Source organism: Molothrus ater, chromosome 4, assembly GCF_012460135.2.
Source record: "Molothrus ater isolate BHLD 08-10-18 breed brown headed cowbird chromosome 4, BPBGC_Mater_1.1, whole genome shotgun sequence".
Taxonomy (NCBI): Eukaryota; Metazoa; Chordata; class Aves; order Passeriformes; family Icteridae; genus Molothrus; species Molothrus ater.
Window position 1 is genome coordinate 39,905,788 of NC_050481.2, and position 20,628 is coordinate 39,926,415.

General features: G+C 37.8%; 1 protein-coding gene across 7 annotated transcripts in view; it reads left to right on the forward strand.

Moving 5' to 3' along the window:
* TENM3 (teneurin transmembrane protein 3) overlaps positions 1 to 20,628 on the forward strand; it is an 880,089-nt gene that overhangs the window by 800,591 nt on the left and 58,870 nt on the right. For 5 of the 7 annotated variants that reach the window (XM_054514645.1, XM_054514647.1, XM_054514648.1 and 2 more), the window contains 3 exons: positions 12,974 to 13,000; positions 14,581 to 14,598; positions 15,510 to 15,656. In XM_054514645.1, coding sequence (XP_054370620.1) covers positions 12,974 to 13,000; positions 14,581 to 14,598; positions 15,510 to 15,656 — 192 coding nt within the window. The remainder of the gene's footprint in view (positions 1 to 12,973; positions 13,001 to 14,580; positions 14,599 to 15,509; positions 15,657 to 20,628) is intronic. The other 2 variants (XM_054514646.1, XM_054514649.1) reach the window with 1 other exon arrangement.

The following is a 20,628-nucleotide window of genomic DNA, read 5'->3' on the forward strand; positions in this document are numbered from 1 at the left end:
GAGTATTTGCATGCGTCAGTCTGTGGAAATGAATTGATATTTTAAGAAAGGAAATGGTTATATAATGGCCGATCAAGTTCTTCATAGCTAGCTTGCCACGAAGAGAAGGTGGAAGAATTTTCCTCTTCAATCTTTTCCCTTTAACTGCCTTTCACTGAGGGGGAGGTTACTTTTATTTTGAACTGTAAATATACTATTTGATTTGTGCTTTTCTATTTTTATGTGATAGCTTTGTGTCTTTTGAAAATTAAGTTCCCTATTGTGTTTCTTTCTTTTTTTCTCTTTTAAGGAGAAAAAGCACTAAAAAGTGACTTGCTTACATAAAAATGTCACTTCCACCATGTAAAAAATACCTAGCTGCCCAAAATTATCTTCTTGTCAACGTAAATGTTCTGTTTTGAATACTGTCAAATTTCTTACGTGTCAATAATGTAACAGCAGTTTAATACAGCTGATTGGGAAGAAGCCACCCTTATTACAGTTTCTGTAACCAGGTTAGTTCTAGTGCCTGAAAACCTTTGGAAGTTACGATACCATTCTCAATGGAGCTTTTTGTACCCAGTCATTTAGAGTCTATATGTCCCGCATAGAGCAGGATATCCTTCTCCACTACAAAGGCTTTGAATGTGAGCTAGCGTGATAAATCATGCATGTAAATACAAGGACTAAGAAAACATGGAGCTACACTGCTAAGAAATTCCCTTCCACACTAATGCCCCTTTGTGCAAGATGCTGCAGCTCTGTAACAGTGGAGTAGAGTCCTATCCAAACAATTTTTATCTTGGCAGAGCCACAAAGAAAAACTTCTGCATGACAACAGGTAGGAAGCCCAGGCAGAGGAACTGGCAATGCTCTGCATATAAGAGATAACTAATTTGCACTTTGGTGAGTGGAGAGCATTGCATGAAGCTCATTAGAGGCTGTGCCGGGACTAACCCTGTGACTGAAGTACTTATGGGGCACATCGCCCAAGTATGAGAAGCATCATGGCTAAGCACTTTGAGGTGGATTGAATTGGCAACAACAGAAGTAGCCACAGGTCAGACAAAGGCAAGCATAACACTGAGGGATGAAGAAATCATGGATAATCTGAATAATCTAAAAAAGTCCAATAAGCAAAAAATCCCACATGGTTCTGTGTTTGGATAGATGGAGAAGAGATGGTTAAAAGAGGTGATGTAGCTGAAGCAACAGGATAGGACAGTAACTGCAGTGGATGTGAATGTAGCATGATTTGCTTTTGCCACAAGCTAAGAAGAGCCTGGAGAATTTTAACTTCCATGGAAGTTTTTGAAGGGCTCTAACTCTGAATGTGTTAGCACAGCTAAGCCATAACAGGGACATGAATATCTAGAAAATAGCAAAACCCAAGCTGTGCTCCCAGGTATTTTACAGCCGTGGCTGAGGGGCAGGTGGTGGTGCTGTAAAAGAGAAGCAGTGGTAAATAAGAGCTTTGAGGGCAGAGAAAATGAGGGCCTATTACAGCTGTGTTAATTAATACCCACATCACTGTGCCCAGAAGATGAGGCAAGGTTTTCTTTTTTAGAAGGGAGTCAGGTGTGAAAGTAATAAGATTGACTTCAGAATTATTTTTTACAGCAATCACAATTGATTTGTAAAGGTTGGTTGGTTGGGTTGGAGTTTTTGTTATTTACTTATGAAATTGCTTGAACATATGAAGGAGAGGTAATCAAGATACATCTGCAGAAGCAGAGGGAGAATCAATAGGGTTAATGTTTTTGAGGAGCTCCCAGAAAACATGCTGACAAAGAGAGTGGAGAGGTGGGGAGAGAACTGCTTTCTGAACAATAAAAGAAAGTAAATATTTAGAAGTCGGATAAAGCCTTTCCCTTGACTGCCTTAACTTGCCAACGAGCAATTACTCAGCAGATCACTCTGCTGTTGGTCTCACTGACCTTGGCAGCATTTCAAGGGTTGTAGTTAGACACGGATGAACTGCTCTTGAACAATTTTTCCAACATATTAAGCACAAACAAGTTTTTCCTCAGCACTGGGCAAGCAGGTTTGTCTTTCCACCTGTTTATTCTTTAAATGGGTGTTTACTTTCTGGCTGCTGCTGTAAAGATAGTTTGATTTGTTTATATTGCCCTTACAGCCTCCAAGGCAAGTAACGAGGTTCAGGCTTCAGCCTGCTGTTACATTTATTTTTTTAGACCTGTTTCTTTCCATGTTACAGAGAATCCAGGTCATTTTGTTGCTCATTTCCAACAGTATTTCAACTTCGTGGGGGAAAAATTGCTGCCTCCTTAGCTTGGCAGATGAAGAATCAATTTGCTTTTTTCTCATCTACCCTACAGTAGGTAGTAGCTCTTTCTGAGCAATGAATTTCAAAACACAAGGGACTATGCAAACCAATTTTTTATTGTCACCCTCCATATGTAATCCAGGCATTTTATGCTACCTACAACTCTCTACTTAGTAGCAGAATATTTGCATAATTTGTGTTATGTGTAAGAAAGAAGCCTACTCACTCCCCCTTTATATGTCTAAAAATAAGCAATTGCACCCTTCTTATTTCTAAAAGTCATTAACCGTTTAGCTGAGGTACTGTGAAGTATTTTAGAAATGCAAATGTGTTTCTTTGTTGCAGCTATTAGCTGGAAGCCCTATGAAGTGCAGCAGCCAAAATTAACAGCTTCTTTGAGAAAGGAATATTGCAAAGAAACTGTAAATCTTAAGGGCAATTCACTTTACTCACTTTTTATGAAAGGAGTAGCCCTCCAGACCTCTGGCTGGATGTTCAAAATGGGGCAGATGTGTATGCATTACTCATGGAGGCACTAACTGGAATATATACTGAATCATCTCAATCCATAACTCATTTGATCAAAGAATTTATGGTATTTTTATAAAGCATGAATGCCATTCAAAATGGTAAAAAAAATATTTTGTACCTCATCTGACAATTTTTATGTATTCTTAAATGATAACTGTCTGTCCAGTCTCATTTTCAGTTAGCCCACTGTTTGCATAGTAAGTTGATATGTGTTAAAACATAGCATGAGGGAAAAAACCTGTCTCCTTATTAAAGCAAGTTAGTCCTTAGTTGTATTTCTCTCTAATATCATTTAAATCTTAGATTGCTTCTTGAGTTATACTGATTTTACATATACTTCAAAATATTTAAATGGAATTGAGTCAGAGGAAATTCTAATTACTCTAAACTGCCAGATACCTATTTCATTGATTTTTTTTTTAATTTATTTCAATACTTTGGGATGTTGGGAAGAAAAATTGTAGCTGATTGCAAAGGTATGCTTTCTTTTTGTTCAGAAAAAAAAATTTAGACATCTGCTTATCTGGGTTCAACCTCAGGGTTTCCCTAAGGCTGAAGATGACAGGACTGGATTGGAGAAATAATATATATATGTATTTTATAGACTTTCATTTGTGATAGAGAACAGAGTAGACTAAATAAAGCAGGGAGGAGGGGAGGTCTATTTGTTTGAAGCAATGGGTATAGTAAGGTGGACAAGATTGTTTGGACTGATGCAGTAAGCCTGCTGTCTGTTGCTGGTATCCACTGTTCCATTATGGGCCTTTGGCACAGGGTGGTGCAACTTCCGTACCTCACCTGATGTCAGCCACGCTTGTGAGCCACTGCCTTTGCTCTGAATGCATCCCTCCACATATTTATATCAAAGATGTTCAGAGATAAGTACTTGCTCAGCATTTTGATGAATGAATCTAATAGGAATTAGCAAAACTCAAACCATGGTGCTATTGTTTGTCATCTTAGAGGTTTGAACTAAATATAGGCAATGTATGTTTCAAGCATTAAACAGTTTAAGGCATCTAAGTTGCTTATCATCTCTTCCCTCTGGAGAACTGTAGTCATAAACTCCTAGGATCATGGAATAATTTGGATTGAAAGGGACCTTTAGAGGTCAACCCCCCTGCAGTAAGCAGCATCATCTTCAACTAGATTTGCTCAGAGCCTCATGTGCTGAGAGCCTCATGCAGCCTGGCCTTGAATGTTTCTAGGGCATTCTCCATCTCTCTGGGCAACTTGTTCCAGTGTTCCACCATCCAACTGAATAAAACTTCCTTAAGTCTAGTTTGAAACTGCCCTCTTTTACTTTAAAACCATTACACCTTGTCCTGTCACAACAGGCACTGCTAAAATTTTTTATGTAATGTTTCACAATTTCTTGTATATCCCCATGAGAACAGGTTAAATCAACAGTTCACTGCAGAGCTACAGTGCTAAACTCACCTGTCAATTGTTTATTTGGTCTGCAAGTGACATTCATGGGTCTGAGGTGAGCATCCATGTATTATTTTTTGAAGCTCAACCTGTATCTCAATGGGATACAAGACAGCAGATGCACAGCTGGTGCCCAGGTGATAGCCTGGATGAAAATCTGCTCTGTAATTAAGTTTTCATAACTGAGTTGTGCTAAAGTATGTTTTTGTTTCCTTTCTGTCCTGGCTTGCAATGAGTTCAGTGACCTTCTCCTGTCTGAGTAGTTGTTTTGTGAGATTGGAACAGATATTATTTCAGAAAGTCTATTATTTTTTGTGATATACTGTCATGTACCATGAGTATATAAGGTAACTGTCATAGGAAGCCCATAAATATGAATACTTTTCCAGCTGCTTTTCCATTAAACTCAGTTAGCTGAATGAAATTAGTAAATAATTATGTTGGTGGGGAACCTGCTACATCGGTGTGCTGTGAAACAACTCACTTTTACAATGCAGCCTAATTTTTTCTATAGACTAAATTAGTTTTATCATAATCTAAATTGCAAATTTGTCAATTTGCATTAAAACTATGCCTTCTTGTTCAGAATTGTCAACACCTCTTTTTTAAAAGTCTTTAACATTAAGCATGGGTGGGTAAGACCATCTGTTTTAAGCTTGCCTGCAGCTCCATTACTTAACACAAGACAGGTTACAGCTGTTTAATTGTTATCATGTTGAAGGATTATCTTTCAATCCAAAATTAATATTTGTATATGTATGCACGGAAAGCATATCGCTAAACATAAATGAGGAAATGTGGATTAATGTCATTAAGCATTCATATTAATCCCTCAGGAGAGCTGAAGTTAGCATCATGGTACTTCATGCTACTTTTGAGTGCCACATGAGGCTGCTTTACCTGGTGTGCAGAACTGAAAATCAAAGCCAGTGGTGGTTCACTGAGAAGTGTACAGCTTATCTCTATATTCCAGTGAGAACTGGGATCTAATTGGTTTATTTTCTAAGAATTTCCCCTAAAATTTAGTTGAGAAAAAAAAACAACAGCGAATTATTTATTTTAACCTTTTTGTTTGCAGGAAAAACAGTAGCATGACATTCAAATCAGTCAAACAAAAAAAAAATTTTCCTCAGCAAGGAATTTCTAGTTTCATTTATTTTAGCCAGAAAATTTAGAATATCATCTGGCTTCGATATTCAGAATTATGAAAAAAATAAGCCTAGAGCACTTTCCCTTAAGTGTGTTTCCATTAGCACAGACTGTACTGGTGACTGATTAGAATGGTTTTCTGACTGGGGACAAACATGAAGGCATCAGTGTGCTGGTTTTCCATGTGGCCACAATCAGATCAGCCTAAGCCCCAAAGTACAGCAAGTGTTAAGGAATGCTGAGACAGAATCTCCTCCAGTAAGTTAGATAGCCTGCACCTGTTCCCTTCAGCACGTGTTTAGCTTGGGGCTCCTTATACTACAGATTTCAAATATGACTGCAGGGAAATGACACTTTATCTCTGTATAAAGATCAGAGAGCAAGACAAATGTGTTCCTTCAGTTAATTAAACGAGATGCTTATAGAAAACTTGATATGGCTGTATATCATTACACTATACATTTTTGACACATGCGCTCACAGAGTAAGTTGTGAACCAGTTTGAGGGCTTGATCTATCTTCTCTACATTTGCACATGGGCAGCACAGATAACCAGTACTATGATGGCCACTGTCATTTCAGTGCTGATGCTAATTGCCAAGCATGGCTCACTTTGCTAGAAGTTTAATTCCGATGATATTCACATTGCAGAGCTGTTTAATGCTTCACATATTTATTGTACCTTATCGCACGCACAGGATTTTTTCATAAATTTTATGATTATTTTAAAATTTTTTGTCCCTCAAATTGTAGTAATTACTTCTGTATGGATATATTCCGTAATTATCAAAATTCCTAAATTTATGGTTTTCTTCAGTTGTGGGTTCATGGAATCATGCCTGAATACAAGTTTCATCTTAAAAATAAGATTGTATCTGAATGTAGGTATGACCTTTGACAAACAGGTTTTATCAGATAAAATCAATCAAGTATTCAAAACTAATTATATCCAGTATCAATTAGTTCACCATAGTATTGTGAGTGACACCCTACTTTCAAAACATCTGACTGCTTTGCAGTTGGGATTTTACAGCAATATTTATACCTAGACCCTCAATGCAAAAAGCCTGTGAGGAAGAGATGATTACTTTCTTGGCATCCAGAGGACTGATAATCACAGTTTAACAAGATTTCATGAAATTTAGAAAAAAATTGGGGTTTATATTTTGTGTGCCTAAAGGGCATGTTATTAAATTGCCAGACCAAGCTTTGAATATGCCAAATATCTGTACATTGGTAACCATAAAAATACTCAATTACCAGGTGAATTTAAGATGGAGCATGCATTTTTGGAGCTATGAAAAAAGTGAGTTATTGGTCAGGCCTTAACACATTTAAAGACCAAGTATCTCAAATACAAATTAACTGTTAGCATACTTTAAATTGCTAATTGGTTAATTTGCATTTAAATGAGGACCACATGTGAAGTTCAAGTTAGGCACATTTTTAGAAAGCAGCAGAATCCTCTGAGATGTGAAGAATTTTAAAGCCTGTTGTGAAGCTTATTTGAGCTGAAGTGGCCAGAGAGTAAGTGCTTTTGTACCGTTGTATTGTTGCATGCTGGTCAGACCACATTCCTTAAATACTTTCAGTCGGGGAGAAAGATGGAAACTGTAATGCTTCCCATCCTGATCCATGCCCTAATGTGGTTTCAAGCTAAATTTATCTTTTATGCAGTTCTTAATGTGAGTGTCAGGTTTTTACCTGTATCTGAGGCAGGTCTTCACAAGTTTGTTGATTCAAATGAACTTTTTCAGCCTGTACATGTGGGATAGTTTTAACCCCTTAATGGTATATAATCTTTCTTCTAAATCCTCTTCCAGCTAAACTAATATTAAGTAGGAAACAGCACTGCTCATGATCTTACCAGTAGTCCCAAATTTCCTATGTCTACTACATCCTTAAAAATAACTGAACCTTTTATTCTAATACATATGTAGCTTTCCAGTAATAATGGTTGGAAATCTTACTTTAGAGTAAAATTGGGATGATATCCAGAACAAAAAATGTAAAGGATAAGGGGCTTATGTGCCTTTGTATACAAATCTCATAAATGATTGCTGCAAAGAACACTTGCAATTTTGGCAAGGGATAAATTGCAGTGAAGTCAGGCCTCTCTGTAAATGTTTAAAATGCATAAATGATAGAAAAGATAGGAGTTTGGGGTGACAACAGTGTTTTGGCCGTTGTAAGGAGGAAAAAAAATGAAATTGCGTGAAACTATAATTCCATCCATGTGGTCTCCTTTACAAGAAGGGCAAAGGGAAATTTAGGAGCAAAAAAGTATCAAAAGGGGAGAGTGTTTGTAATCCTCCTCTATTGGCAGCAATGCTCTGAACATATGGTCTGTCTAAGACAAGGTTCTTAGAAACTCAGAGAATGGATGATGACTATGAGCTGCTTACAGTGGAAGAACATGTGCTTTCAGTACTGTTCAGTGATGAATAGAAGGAATTGCATTTGCAAATGATACCAAAGCCTGCTGCCCCCAAGCACTTTGGAAGACAGGACAAGAATTTTAAATTACTTTAACAAATAGCACAGACTATGCAGAAAAATAAGGTGCAATTCAACAAATGCTGGCTTCTATCCTTAGGAATAATCAGCTGCACAAATCCAAGTTAGGAAGCAGTTTGCCAGGCAGAAAACACAGTAGGAGATGCTGAATTTGACACGAGTAAACCTTTCTAAAGACAGGCTACAAGAGTAGCTTTAAAATTTTGTGAATTCTGGACTTCTGTAAGTTTTTGGTAGAGGCATCGAGCGCCTCTGAATTTGCATATGGATGCATGCTTTTTTTAGTTGTTCTTTGGGAGGGAAAGCAGTTGCCTAAAGGAATCAGTATGGTATTCCCTAGGATAAGAAATGCTGGCTTTAAATAATGCGAGACTTATTTGGGGTTTTATGTTCAAAAGGTGGGTTTAATTGTCAAAATAGTTTAACTGTGGCTGGGTGGAAATGCGAGGAAATGAGGGTGATCTGGTAGCCACATCAGGAGAAGCAAATCACTGTGGACTGAGTCTTGAGTAGATTAGAAAAGCCAGACAGAACTGTCAGCCCTGAGTTTTGTACCAATTCTCCCAAAACAAGCAGCAAAACTTGTTTAAAACTGCATTTTCTCTAAAGCTTTCAGTAAGTTTCTTCTTCTGCTGGCAAATGCTTGTGAAACCCCTGATAAAGTGTGTGCCTCATCCCCTGCCACTACTTGGCTGCACAGGGAGTAAAAAGTAATGTTCATAAGAGACTGATGCACAGGATGAACTGGTTAAGGATGAAGACTTGGATTCCACCCTTGATTCTAACATGTATTTTCTGTTAGTTGCTCACAAGTACAGACTGTAAAGAAGTTCTCTCTGACTGCTCTTCACTTTCTGGGAACAAGATTTGCACATGTGTGATTTGCTTAAAATGTTGGTTCCTGTATGAAATACTATATAATTCTAAGTATTCCAGAAAATCACATCAGAGGTGCTTGTAGTGAAGTGAATGGAGATTTCTCACTCTGATGTTTCTATGCTTTAGTTACTGGTAAAATGAGGTAAGAACACGAGTTCTCTTCACAACAGTAGTATGAAGATAGTGTGCTAAATAATTGTGACTTAAGGAGGAAGGTAAGAGGAAAATGAAAGAGAACTGTTGCTTCTTTGTTTAGGTCAGCATAGTGTGCCTGCTAGGGCATCAGCTGTTTGTTGTTTGTGTGAGAATGAGTGCTGAATGAGGACCGTGAGCTCTGCACATTCACAAGGGAAAAAATGTATAAAACTTGCACAGGTAGCCATAAACCCATCACTGCCTAAATTTTGGATGCTCAACATGGCTACTATCATGGTATTCTTCTAATGTGTTCAGGGTTTTTTGGCATGTGGATTGTAAACAAAGTTTTATACAATTACAAAAGATTAATAAAAATAAGTGAAGATATTAAAACTTTCTACCTTTAAACAAACAGATAAATGTGTGGAAAGCTTAAGGGAAACAATAGGGTAACAACATAGCATAGTTTGCTTACAGTCAGTTTTCATTCCAAGAAAAACCTGCTGTCTCCCTGTGTGACACTTGGTGCAAGGTTATGTAGGAATGTAAACATGACTGATGCAAGGTATGTCTTTCACATGTTCCTGCAGAGAGCATGAAGTTTGTGTGGGCAGCAGAGATCCTTATGCAGTCATTCACCAGGGAATGGGAAGTGCAGTAAGGAGCTGTGGGGGATGAGGAGATGAAGCAAAGCAGAACTTGCTCTGAGAGGAGCAGAACAGCGTTCTTCATTGTTGCTGATACTGAAATTATTTCTTCATCATCTCTCCTTTCTTTTCTTCCCTACCTTGGTTCTTTTCTTCCCCCCCTCTTTGGTCCTCTTTTCTCTTTCTATTTTCTCCTTCTGTTTTCTTTTAGAGGAAGAGGTGGTAATGCAGTAAGGAAGGGAGAGAGCTGATTGTATTAGTGGAAATGAGGCAAGGGCAAAGTAATTCGTGACTCTCAAACTATTGAATTGACACTGTAACAGGCCTCTATATGCATTACAAAAGCATGGGGTATGTTACAGTCTAGTGTACAGATTACAAAGATTATGATGGGTGAAGATATCTGATGGAGAGTAATGATTTAAACTAACAGAGATATAAATTCACTGTACAGCATTTAGAAGCATGTCACCATTTGTCCCAAATGACAGAATAATCAGAATAAAGCAGTGCTATAAGGACCAATTAAGGAACATCAAATCAATGGGTATGTGACTCATGCTGATTTAAATGGGAGTTGATTGGAATAAATAGATTTAATATGTACTTTTATTCTTAGGCTATTCTGTCATAACTGGAGGAAGCAGTATATGAGTAAGGAAGACACTGGCTTACATCTCTGATAGGAAACTAATGGGAGACATTAAATAATTTTTTTTTTAATGTCAGGATTCTGACTAGTTAAGAAATATGCTGTCTTAAGTGTGAATTTGCCTGACTGTTACTGTTTCTTTGTAAAATCATTTATCTGCCACATATTTATATAAAGACCCACACAGATTAATGGCATCATTTCTGTTTTATTTTGTATGAATTTTGAATGCCACTACATCTTCTTGCGCTTTGAGTAGCCTAGAAAATGTACAAATCTTATATCTTCATTTTTGTTTTTCTTTTTTCCACTTGGAGTTATGCAAAGTCCTTCTACTTCTGGAGATAATAGCAAGATTTAAATGGCACAGTCTTAAACTCTGCAAGAAAACTCTTGTAGGTGTATTGTCTGGTCTGTAATTAGATTTTTTAAGGATGTAAGATAACCTTTATGTGCCAGATGTGTAAATATCTTGCAAGAAGCGCCTGCTGAGATGCTCCATCCTACTGAAGTGCTTCAAATCCCACCTAGAATTCTCTATACAGAGGGGGGAAAAGGCTTATATTTTGTATTTCCACACAGGTTCATTCCTCTTTCAGTTGCAGTGCCATGAAGATAAGGAAGACAGCATGGCTAGTTAAACTTCACTGCAAAGTTATACAGTTTTTGTCATTCATTTTCTGCTTTGTGGTTTTTCTACAATGCTGCATATTAACCAAAACAGTTTCTAACATTGTCCTTAATGTCAGCTGACCATGAGTAAAAGGGATGCTGGAAGGTAGAACTTGTTTTCTGAGAATTACAGTTTTGTGGTTTGGAGCTAACTTCTTATAAGACTGCTGGATAAAAAAGAAAATCTGAAAAGAACATTATTTTCCTAATCTCTCTTGGGTTTGGGCACGGGGGGTGGGGTGTTGGTTTGGGGTTTTTGTTGTTGTTTTGTTGTTGTTTGTTTGTTTGGGTTTTTTTAATGAAGATTGGATTCTGAAAATAAATAGTGGGGAGGGCCTGGGATTACAGGGACTGTTTTCAGTTGCCTAGGGTTTTTTTTTAATGTTCTGTTACCTATCCTTACACTTTAAGAGGCATTTAATGTTTTACTGGTGATAGATGAATTCCCCAGACAGACCTGATTGCTTTCATTTTATGAAATAGAGCTTGATTTTTCCTCCACACATACTAAACCGTGTTTTAAGCTGTGTAGGAGCAAGGGGAATTATACTGGATGAGTAAGAGAAGAATTTGATCCACCCTGAAATGTAGCTGTATCATATTTCTTTTTGTTTGTGATTAATGTGAAAAGCTACCTAGTTTGTTGTTGCTGCTCTAAATGTTCTGTAATTGATGTTTTCATCTTAATTTGTCTGGCATTAACCTCACCATTATAGGGGAAAAGCAGAAAAAAGCAGTGTAGTGGACACCTGGCACTTTCTTACAGAAAAAGGAACTAGAAAAGTTTCTCCTCTTAGCTGTAGCAGTGCCTCCTGATATATATCACCTCCCTCCTTGGAGTCCAGAGCAGCTTTTTTCTCTTCATCCAAACTGCAGGAAAGGCTGTAGCTGGAAAGGCCTTTGTTACCCACCCAAAGGGATCCTAGCAATGACAGAGAACTTGCCAGACAGGGAGGCAATCATCCATCAGGGATTTAGGAAAGTCAATTTTTAAAGGAAAGAGAGGCTGGGAGGGCTGTGTTGAGAGACCTTGTCCCCAGTAAAACCAGAGGATGGAGTCCAACATTCCTGGCTCAGCTTGGCTGTCCCCACTGCCATGGTCTGCACTCTCCCATCTCCTTGGGCATGGCTGGCTGGCTTTGGTAGCCTGCAGTGGACCTGGTGGCTTTGCTGTATGACATTAACCCCTTTCACACAACTGCAGTTGATGTCTGTTTCCTGGAAGGAAGGAGGGAATATGTTACCCATCTGTGCTGTGTCTCATGTATTAAACGTGGGCCCTGCTGCTTGAAATCCTTCTTATGCTCTGTATGTCATTCATCCATCTGCCTCCTCAAATCTTTTGTGAAATCTTAAGTGTCATAACTTACAAAAAGAAGTCTTGCTATTCTTGTATATACCATGTTATTTATTTTTATACATCTAAAATCTAAAGCCTGTTTAATTTTCACCTGCTTTTCAAAATTAAATGGATCATCACACTACTAACCCCAGTACGCCCTCTTCCACCCCTTATTTACAATTCAGCTTGTTTTACATACTTGGTTTGTGTGCTTAGAAGAATAACTGTGACTGAATTGAAGCAGAAGAAAAAAAATCCTCCTAAGAATCCTGTTAATCCATTGAGAATTAAGATAGTGTGCTGGTTATGCTGTCAGAGTTATGAGTGACCTGCAAATCAAAAATCTTCCTGTGTGGTTGGTTTTTTAAAGCTCATATGCTAAGGAGTTGCTCTTATGTTGTGTTGAAAATCGAATTTTTAAGCTAGCTTTGATTATATTTTTGTTATATAAAAAAAATCAAAGCATGGGAAGACAAGTCAGAAGAAAATGTAGTCTCAGAAATGTAGCTTCCCTTTTGCTTCTGCAGGCCTACCTTCTAAAACAGTTTCATTGATTCATGACGATGCTTGCTGAAAAGAGAATTTCTTGCATTTTTAAAAGCCTTGAAATACATTTTCATTTTGTAATGTAAGACCTCTCATGTCAGGTGCACCTGCTTAATTTGCATGTGAATTCTGAACAATTCTTGTTTCGTGTGACACTTCTGAAATGTCTGTCTGTTTTTTTTTTTTTCTTTTTAATTCTCAAGCTCACTATTTGGATAAGATAGTGAAAGGTACTGTATATTTGTTCTTTGACATGCCTTTATCTACTACTTTATCTCTGTCTTGGGGTTTTTTTTAATATTAATATATAGTTAAAAACATACTAGTCTGGGCAAAAGAATCTTCTCTTACATACATTCCATGGATTATATATATAACTCATATGGCTTTCAACTCATCTCAAAATTTTGCTTCTGTTGTATGGTAACACTTTATCAGTAATTATACATTTATGAACAAATGGTATACATGTATTAGATTTAATCTGAACCAATAACTGAAGATAGTATTCATTTGCTGTTTGGTACCTTTTTTTTTTTTTGTTAGTTTTGTCATTGAACCTCTGCCTACAAAACCCTAAATATCAAGGAAACAAAGCCATGTGATACTTTTGTCACAGAACAAGTGTCATTAGTTCTAAAGAACAGATTAATTATAGAGATGTGTGTGTTTATATACTGATATATCAATAGATTTCCTGAGACTTTTAAGCTTTTGATTATCTGAATGTAGAAAATCTACAGGAAATTATGACTTGTATCTTGTATGAATCTAGAAAAATCTTTTTTAGTCTATGCAACATTTTCAATTAAGAGGTTCAAGGATGCAAAAGCCTAACATGAAACAGCAAAGATTCTTTTATCTTCAGTTATGGTAAAAAATTGATTTAGAAAAATGTTTAAAATATTCCTACCCCTCTTTCCCTCAGTATCTTCCCCTATTCCTTGTGTTTTTTCATTAGAATATGGCAATATTGATGCCAATATCCAGGCTTTCATACAATAAGTCTTGAGTGTACCCAGTTGACTCCTAAATTGCTTTGTCAGTATTGCAATTATATATGTAAGTCTTTTGTAAGTCAAATAGAAGAAATGCTATGAAAAAATAGATCTCAGTACATTAACAAATACTATTAGCAGCTGCAGTCTGAAAGAATAAAAGTAGCAAGACTAATTTCAGCCTGGCATGATGGCACAACATCCATAACTGTAGCATACCCATCCTTCCTCACAAGAGGTTTTCCTGATTCTCTGCCTTATAAGAGTGATTTGACAAGAGTTAAGCACCCTTTATAACTTTTTTCTGTATCTTTGTAATTTGGAGCTACAAGGTTGAAAGGAATCAGTAAATTCAAAGTTCTTTTGAAGAAAAAAGCAACTTGCTTCTGAAAAACCACTCTAAGCTTAAACACAATGGATCAGTAGGTTAGTTGACAGAGATAGGTGTTCTAAAAAGCGAAGAATTGTTTACCCAGTTACTTAGGGTTTTTGGATGAAAGTTTACAGAGAATTGTTGTGTCCAGAAATACCTGATTTGTAGCCACTTCTCTTAAGATAGTTAGTGCCATATCTGTACTTGCTTCTGTCAGTGTCTTATCACAGTCATAGATAAGAAGCACCGAAATCTACATATTTATGGCGTTGTCATTCTCATACAGATCATGTTGGCTGCATGCCAGATTTCATCACTAGGAAGTGACAGATACTGTTTTTTTTTAATGCAATGTTAGACTGAAAACAATTATCGATTTTGGATATATTAAATTATGTTAATTGTTTCCCAAATTTTCCCTCCTTGGCCATAAAAGCAGACAAGATAGGATATAAAGGTAACAGCACAAAAGCCTTAGGGAGATTGTCACAAAAAATCACTCTCTGCTATCTGTCTTGAAGCACGTCACTACCGTGTTTTTGTTCAGTCTATCAATGTTTATTGTGGTCCTTATGGTATTTCATTTTGTCCGTCCTAAGTAATCAAATACGCACAGCTATTACATTGAGTTGGAAATCCTGTTGGTCCTGTCCCATCCGTATGCAGCCTGAATCCTAATGTTTGTTAGAATAGATGCTAAGCTGCTTCACTATTCCTGGGCTTTGCTTATTCTGTGAAAAGGAATGTATTTTTGGCATAAAGTATAGTCATTAAAACTGGCCTATACTTTGTGCAATTATTTAACACACTGTAATTTCACATGAATACACGGCAACTCTGAGACCAGATAAAGTTAACCTTCTCTTTTATTACTTGCCTAAATCATACCCATTTTCCTGCTTAAGAATTTGGAGGGATTTGTTCATAGTAACAGGGAGCTTAATCATTGGTGCCAGTAATTAATCAATACTGCATAGAGCAAATAATTATCTATTCTATGAGCACAGAAAAATGTACCATTTTACACAGCTGTGTTTGCACTATGCACTCATCTCTTGTTACTTTGAAAAAAAAATTAAAAAACCAAACTTAATTTTGTCTGGCCTGCAGGTATTTAGAGGATTGGTGCATTTATTTCCTGCCTGTACAGGTAAGTGGTGTCTCAAGTGTCAGGCCAATCAAAGATGCCACTTTGTTAAGAATTACGTTCCCCAGGTAATGTTGCTGTTCCGCTCCATGTGCAATTACAGTATTTGTGCTGTTCTTAAGGCCTGTTCCCAGTAAGTGTCCCTTGTTTGTATTTTTTTTTCTTTTTATATTGTTGCAATATTTAAATCACTTGTGCTTCTTCTTTGTCTGTTTCAACAGAGGGCTGCCCTGGTTTGTGCAACAGCAATGGGAGATGCACACTGGACCAGAATGGCTGGCACTGTGTCTGCCAGCCAGGATGGAGGGGAGCAGGTTGTGACGTAGCCATGGAAACTCTCTGCACTGACAGTAAGGACAACGAAGGAGGTAAGAGACACCAACTGGATCTTGAACTCTGGGGAGAACATGCTGAGGAACAGAGATTTTTCAGTCAGCTGATTAAACACTGCCATGAGAACTATACACACATTTGACTCGCTCTTACTCTGTAAGGATATGCCATGGTCTTCAGTGCTTCTTTATGGCATATCAGCAAAGCCTAACAAGCCGTGTGTGACAGGTGAGATGTGTACTTAGGAAAAGATAGGTGTCACCTTTGTTTCCCTGCAGTGTTCTTTTGTACTGGAAAAAAACATAGTTTCAACTCAGTAAACTGTTCGAGAGGGGAAAAGAGGAAGGAGTTCAAAATTTCAGTGACCTCACAAGGAAATTGTCCCAAGAGAATAGGCCAAATTGGGAGTTTCACATTTTGAACTGTGATGCAATTGCTGGAAACAGTTGGTTACCTAGCCTACAGAGGTCTTACCCCTCTATAGCTTTTGAATGTTCATAAAACTGACAGGATGCTCCCAGAAGTCTTTCTTTTTTTTTGTTTTGGCTTACTTTTTCATAGTCTGTCATTCAGGTGACAGGTAACAATCTGCAGCAAGATGCAGGCAGGATTGCTAGCCTAAAGAATCAATCTGTGATTATTGTTGTAGTCTAGGGAAGCTAAGAGGGGCTGTGACTTAGCATGATTCCAGAATCACATAAAAAAACCCCACAAAAACAAGATTTAATGTGAATACAGTCCAATATTAGATTAGCATAATGCCTTTATTGTCTGTCTTTCTTCCCCTTCTCTCATCAATTCTTTTTGCTTAACACCTTCAGATTCAGAGAAGAGATAAAAACTCCATTAGGGCTTCTGGATGATGATAGAGTCATCTGGGACTTTGTCTTTCCATTTTAGACTGCGTATGTCTCTGCAATTGCTGTTTGACTCTTTGCTTTCCTATCCCTACTGCAGCTGGGATCTTACACATCACAAGCTATAAATAAGAGCAGCATTTACTTCCTGAGGAAAATAAGTAACACAGTTAAAACTGTGCTGCTGTTTATTACTGTACACATCATTTGGCTTGTCATCCTTCTCCATTATGTATTACACATTTTAAGGCAGTTTTCCATGCTTAGGGGCCTAAGCAGTCTGACCCGGATTCCAGCAGAAATGTGCTTGTTTGGGGAATTAAGTTCAGGAGGGCCAAGGAATTACAAGATAAGGAAAAAAGATAAACCTGTAAACATGAGGTGAGGAGGAGAAGAAACTAGGTGGAAGTATAAACAACCTGGAGAAAACAATAGATTATGTAGGGGGAGAAGAAGGAAAAATACATTAAAAGTCCAACAGTAGACTAAAACAGATACAGTAAATGTTAAAGATCATATGAGGATGTGACATATGGCAGCAAGAGTCAGGAGCTGGTAATGGAGCGGTAGGAGGAAGAAGAACAAGGTGAACAAGAAGAACAAGGAATGCCTGTAAATGGAACAAGAGAAAAGAAGTTGCTCCTTCAGACTGAAAATAATATTGGCTTTCTGGGGGAAAAGGAACAAGGAATTGGAGCAGAACAATCTAACAGGATGACTTAAAGACAGAAGAATGATTTTGAGGAAAAAATAGCTAATGCTAATAGTTTGTTGCCTTTTTTTCTCTCTCATTTCCTTTTTTCATATTGCCTTTATGGACATCATTATGCAGCTATGCATGAGGAAGGGGGTGTCCAGGCTCTTTTTTGCTGTGGTTGGCCTGTATAATGCTATTTGTCAATGGCATTTATCTTAATTTATATGCTTCAATACAGTGCATATTCACTTCAGTCTTTAACTGTGGCTGCGAAGGGTTAAAATTTAACAAATCAAATTAAAAATGGAAGTATCCCTAACAAAACTAGGGAAAGAAAGTCTCCTTTGTAAGCTACCTGGAAAGAGAAGAAGTATTACTTCCCTTTCCTGCAATCAACCCACTAATCTCCCAGCAAGCCATTAAAATTTCAGACAGCTACAGGGAATGGCACAAGTATTCTTCTGCTGTATTTGTTTATCATGGGAGATTAGGTTATCTGAGCACTTGTGCTGAATTTATAGTGTGACTGCGGGTAGTGTGATCCACATCTCACAAGGCTCAGTGGTTACATAATTAAAGTTATCTCAGTTGTTGTCTGTTTGATATGCTGTGGTTAGTGTTTATACTTTATCCTACACTGGGTAGAATATATTTCATATATTAATATCAGCACTGTTCATTAATAAAAGTCTCTGCTGTTCCTTTGATTCTTTGCTCTTTCTGGGACTGCTTATTCAAATTCTGTGAACATGAGCATCTTAAGGATCCCAGTGGGAATATTCTCCATAGGAAATCCTAATGGCATCAAGACATACCTGAGTATTTTCCCTTCTAGATATTATTGACATATGATGGGATGATTATTGCTTATCTTCCTTTTAATACAGATTTTTCAGAGTCTTGGAAATAATTTCTCTCGTTAAGGCTCACTCTTTATTTTCCCCTGTGTTTGACTGAATTTTTCTTTACATTTTAGCATCCCACAAGGAAAGTGTGCATCAAGCAGATCTTAGCCTGAATTAAACTCCTAATGACTTTCTGAGGAGAGGGAAGTCAGAGCTGTCTGTGGGTGGAATACGCCTGTCTTCTTGGGGAAAAAAGGTGGCACTATTGTACTTGAACAAAGTGGGCCACGCTTTGCTAACACTGTAGAAAGAATAAGAAACAGGAAGAGTGGCTGTTTACTCTTTAGTTTAGATGGGTGCTTCTTGAACAGACTCCTTAGTTAAGTTTGCTTTTTATTAGCTCTTATCCAATTATTTAGAGTAGTTACAGGTTTCCACAAGCAAGATTTAAGGGACACTAATATTCTTTCTTTGCTGAAATTAAAATAAATACTGTAATAAAGCAAAGCATACTTAGAACTATTGTATTTTTTAATTACTTACATAGTCTAGGACAGCCTGTTTCTGGCAGACGTCACAGGATAGTGCAAATTCAGCCTAAAGGTTTTCTAAACCAGGGCCTCTCTCTGATAGTGGCTAATAGCTCTTGCTTAGCAAAGCATTGTAATAGGGTCGATGTGAACTTACATTTTCTTTTGTATGCTAACAGGCTGTGAATTAAAGTGAGGAATTACTGCCACAGAACGTTTTCAATATCAGAAGAGTTGCTAAGTGCAAAGATAACCCAAGCTAAGGAAATCTCCGGAAGTATCTACTTGAACTAGGAGTGATACTGTGGCATGCTCAAGTTCTCTGGCTTGTGCTCTGACACTTCCCATTATTCTTCAGCTTTTTGATTGCATCTATGGTGAATGCTGGGTTCATATATCATGGGACTTATCCACAGTGCCTCCAAGATTTCTTTCTGGAATGAGAACTCACTTGGAGCCCCACAATTCATATTTTAGGCTTCTTCATTCAACAGCAAAGCTGAATTCCAGTCCTTGCACACTGTTCAGGAATAAATCAAGGGCTTTTTGTACTTTTCTGGCTTTTCTGACCAGCTGTTCCTACAAGCAGTCATTTTGATGTCTATGATTGAGTCCATTCATTATAGCCTGTTGCCAAACTGAGGCATGTAAGGATAACTGAGATTTGGTTATAGTTTTCTTTCCTTTCCTGTCTCTTGCCTTGGTTTGGCAGTCACCAAAACTGTCCTGGTGGAATGGCCAGCATCATAATTCCAGAACTATATTCTTCCAATGTAGGCACTGAATTTCACTCTATGGAGACTTTTGTTGCCTAAATATTTAATCAACTATAATCAACAACAGCCAAGAATAGGATTTATGTAGGTCCTTGACTACCTTCTCTCCTTGACACTGGCAGATCTTTTGCCCAGGACTTACTTTGTCCCTCTACTTCTCTTCCTTCCAGCAGTTTCATTCCATTCAAAAGCAAGCAGTCCCACTGATACATCTTATTTTTTATACACACATTGTGGGGATCCTCTGTCTTAACTCCTCTCGTTTAATCACATAAAGAGAGCGTGGAGAAGAGAAAGGTTGGGTTGAAAGTGACCTTAAAGATCATCTAGTTCCAATCCCCCCTGCCATGAACAGGGACACCTTCCACTGCACCACATTGCTCAAAACACCATCCAGCCTGGTGTTAAATACTCCCAGGGATGGCGAGTCCACAGCTTCTCTGGGCAACCTGTTCCAGTGCCTCACCTCCCTCACAGTAAACAATTTCTTCCTTATATCGAAAGCCATTCTTCCTTGTCCCATCACCACCTGCCCTTGCCAGAGGTCCCTCTCCAGGTCTTGCAGGCCCCCTTCTGGCACCTGGGGGATGCTACAAGGTCTCCTTGGAGCTTTCTCTTCTTCAGGCTGAACAATTCCAAGTCACTCAGCCTGTCATCATAGGAAAGGTGCTCCAGCCCCCAGTGATCTTCCTTGTTTTGCTGTGGTTGGCCTGTATAATGCTATTTGGACTCACTTTAACAGCTCCTTGTCCTTTTTACGCTGGGTGACCCACAGCTGGATTCAGAACTCCAGTGGAGTCTCAAGAGAGCAGAGTTTTGATAGTTTTATGAATCTGTCTAAATAAGCGATTTTATCACCAGTCCCTGCTCCACTGCAATTCAGTGCATTTTCCAACAAAGGGAAAAGTAACATTAGTCAAGATTTTTGCATTAGCAAGACGTTAGCTTTTGAGGAAGAAAATAATAAAGTAGTCATTACATCTTGCATACACAGAACCACTTGCATCTAGAACAAGAAAATATAAATAGCCTTCTGAGACTGATAATGACTATCCAGCTGCCTGTAGGAGTTTCTATTTTCTTTATAATTTCACTGTCATATTTGAGTGATATAACTGACAAGGCACTGTTGAACTAAGTCTCATATTTTTCAGGCTAAACAAAATTCATCAATAATTTTGCAGAGCCATTTCAGAAAGGAAATTTTACTGTACTTCACACAGTGCAATAGAGCACTTGGCTTAGTGGTACTAGATAGCTCTAGCCACATAAGTGCAGAGAAGGAATGAAAAATGTTTTCTC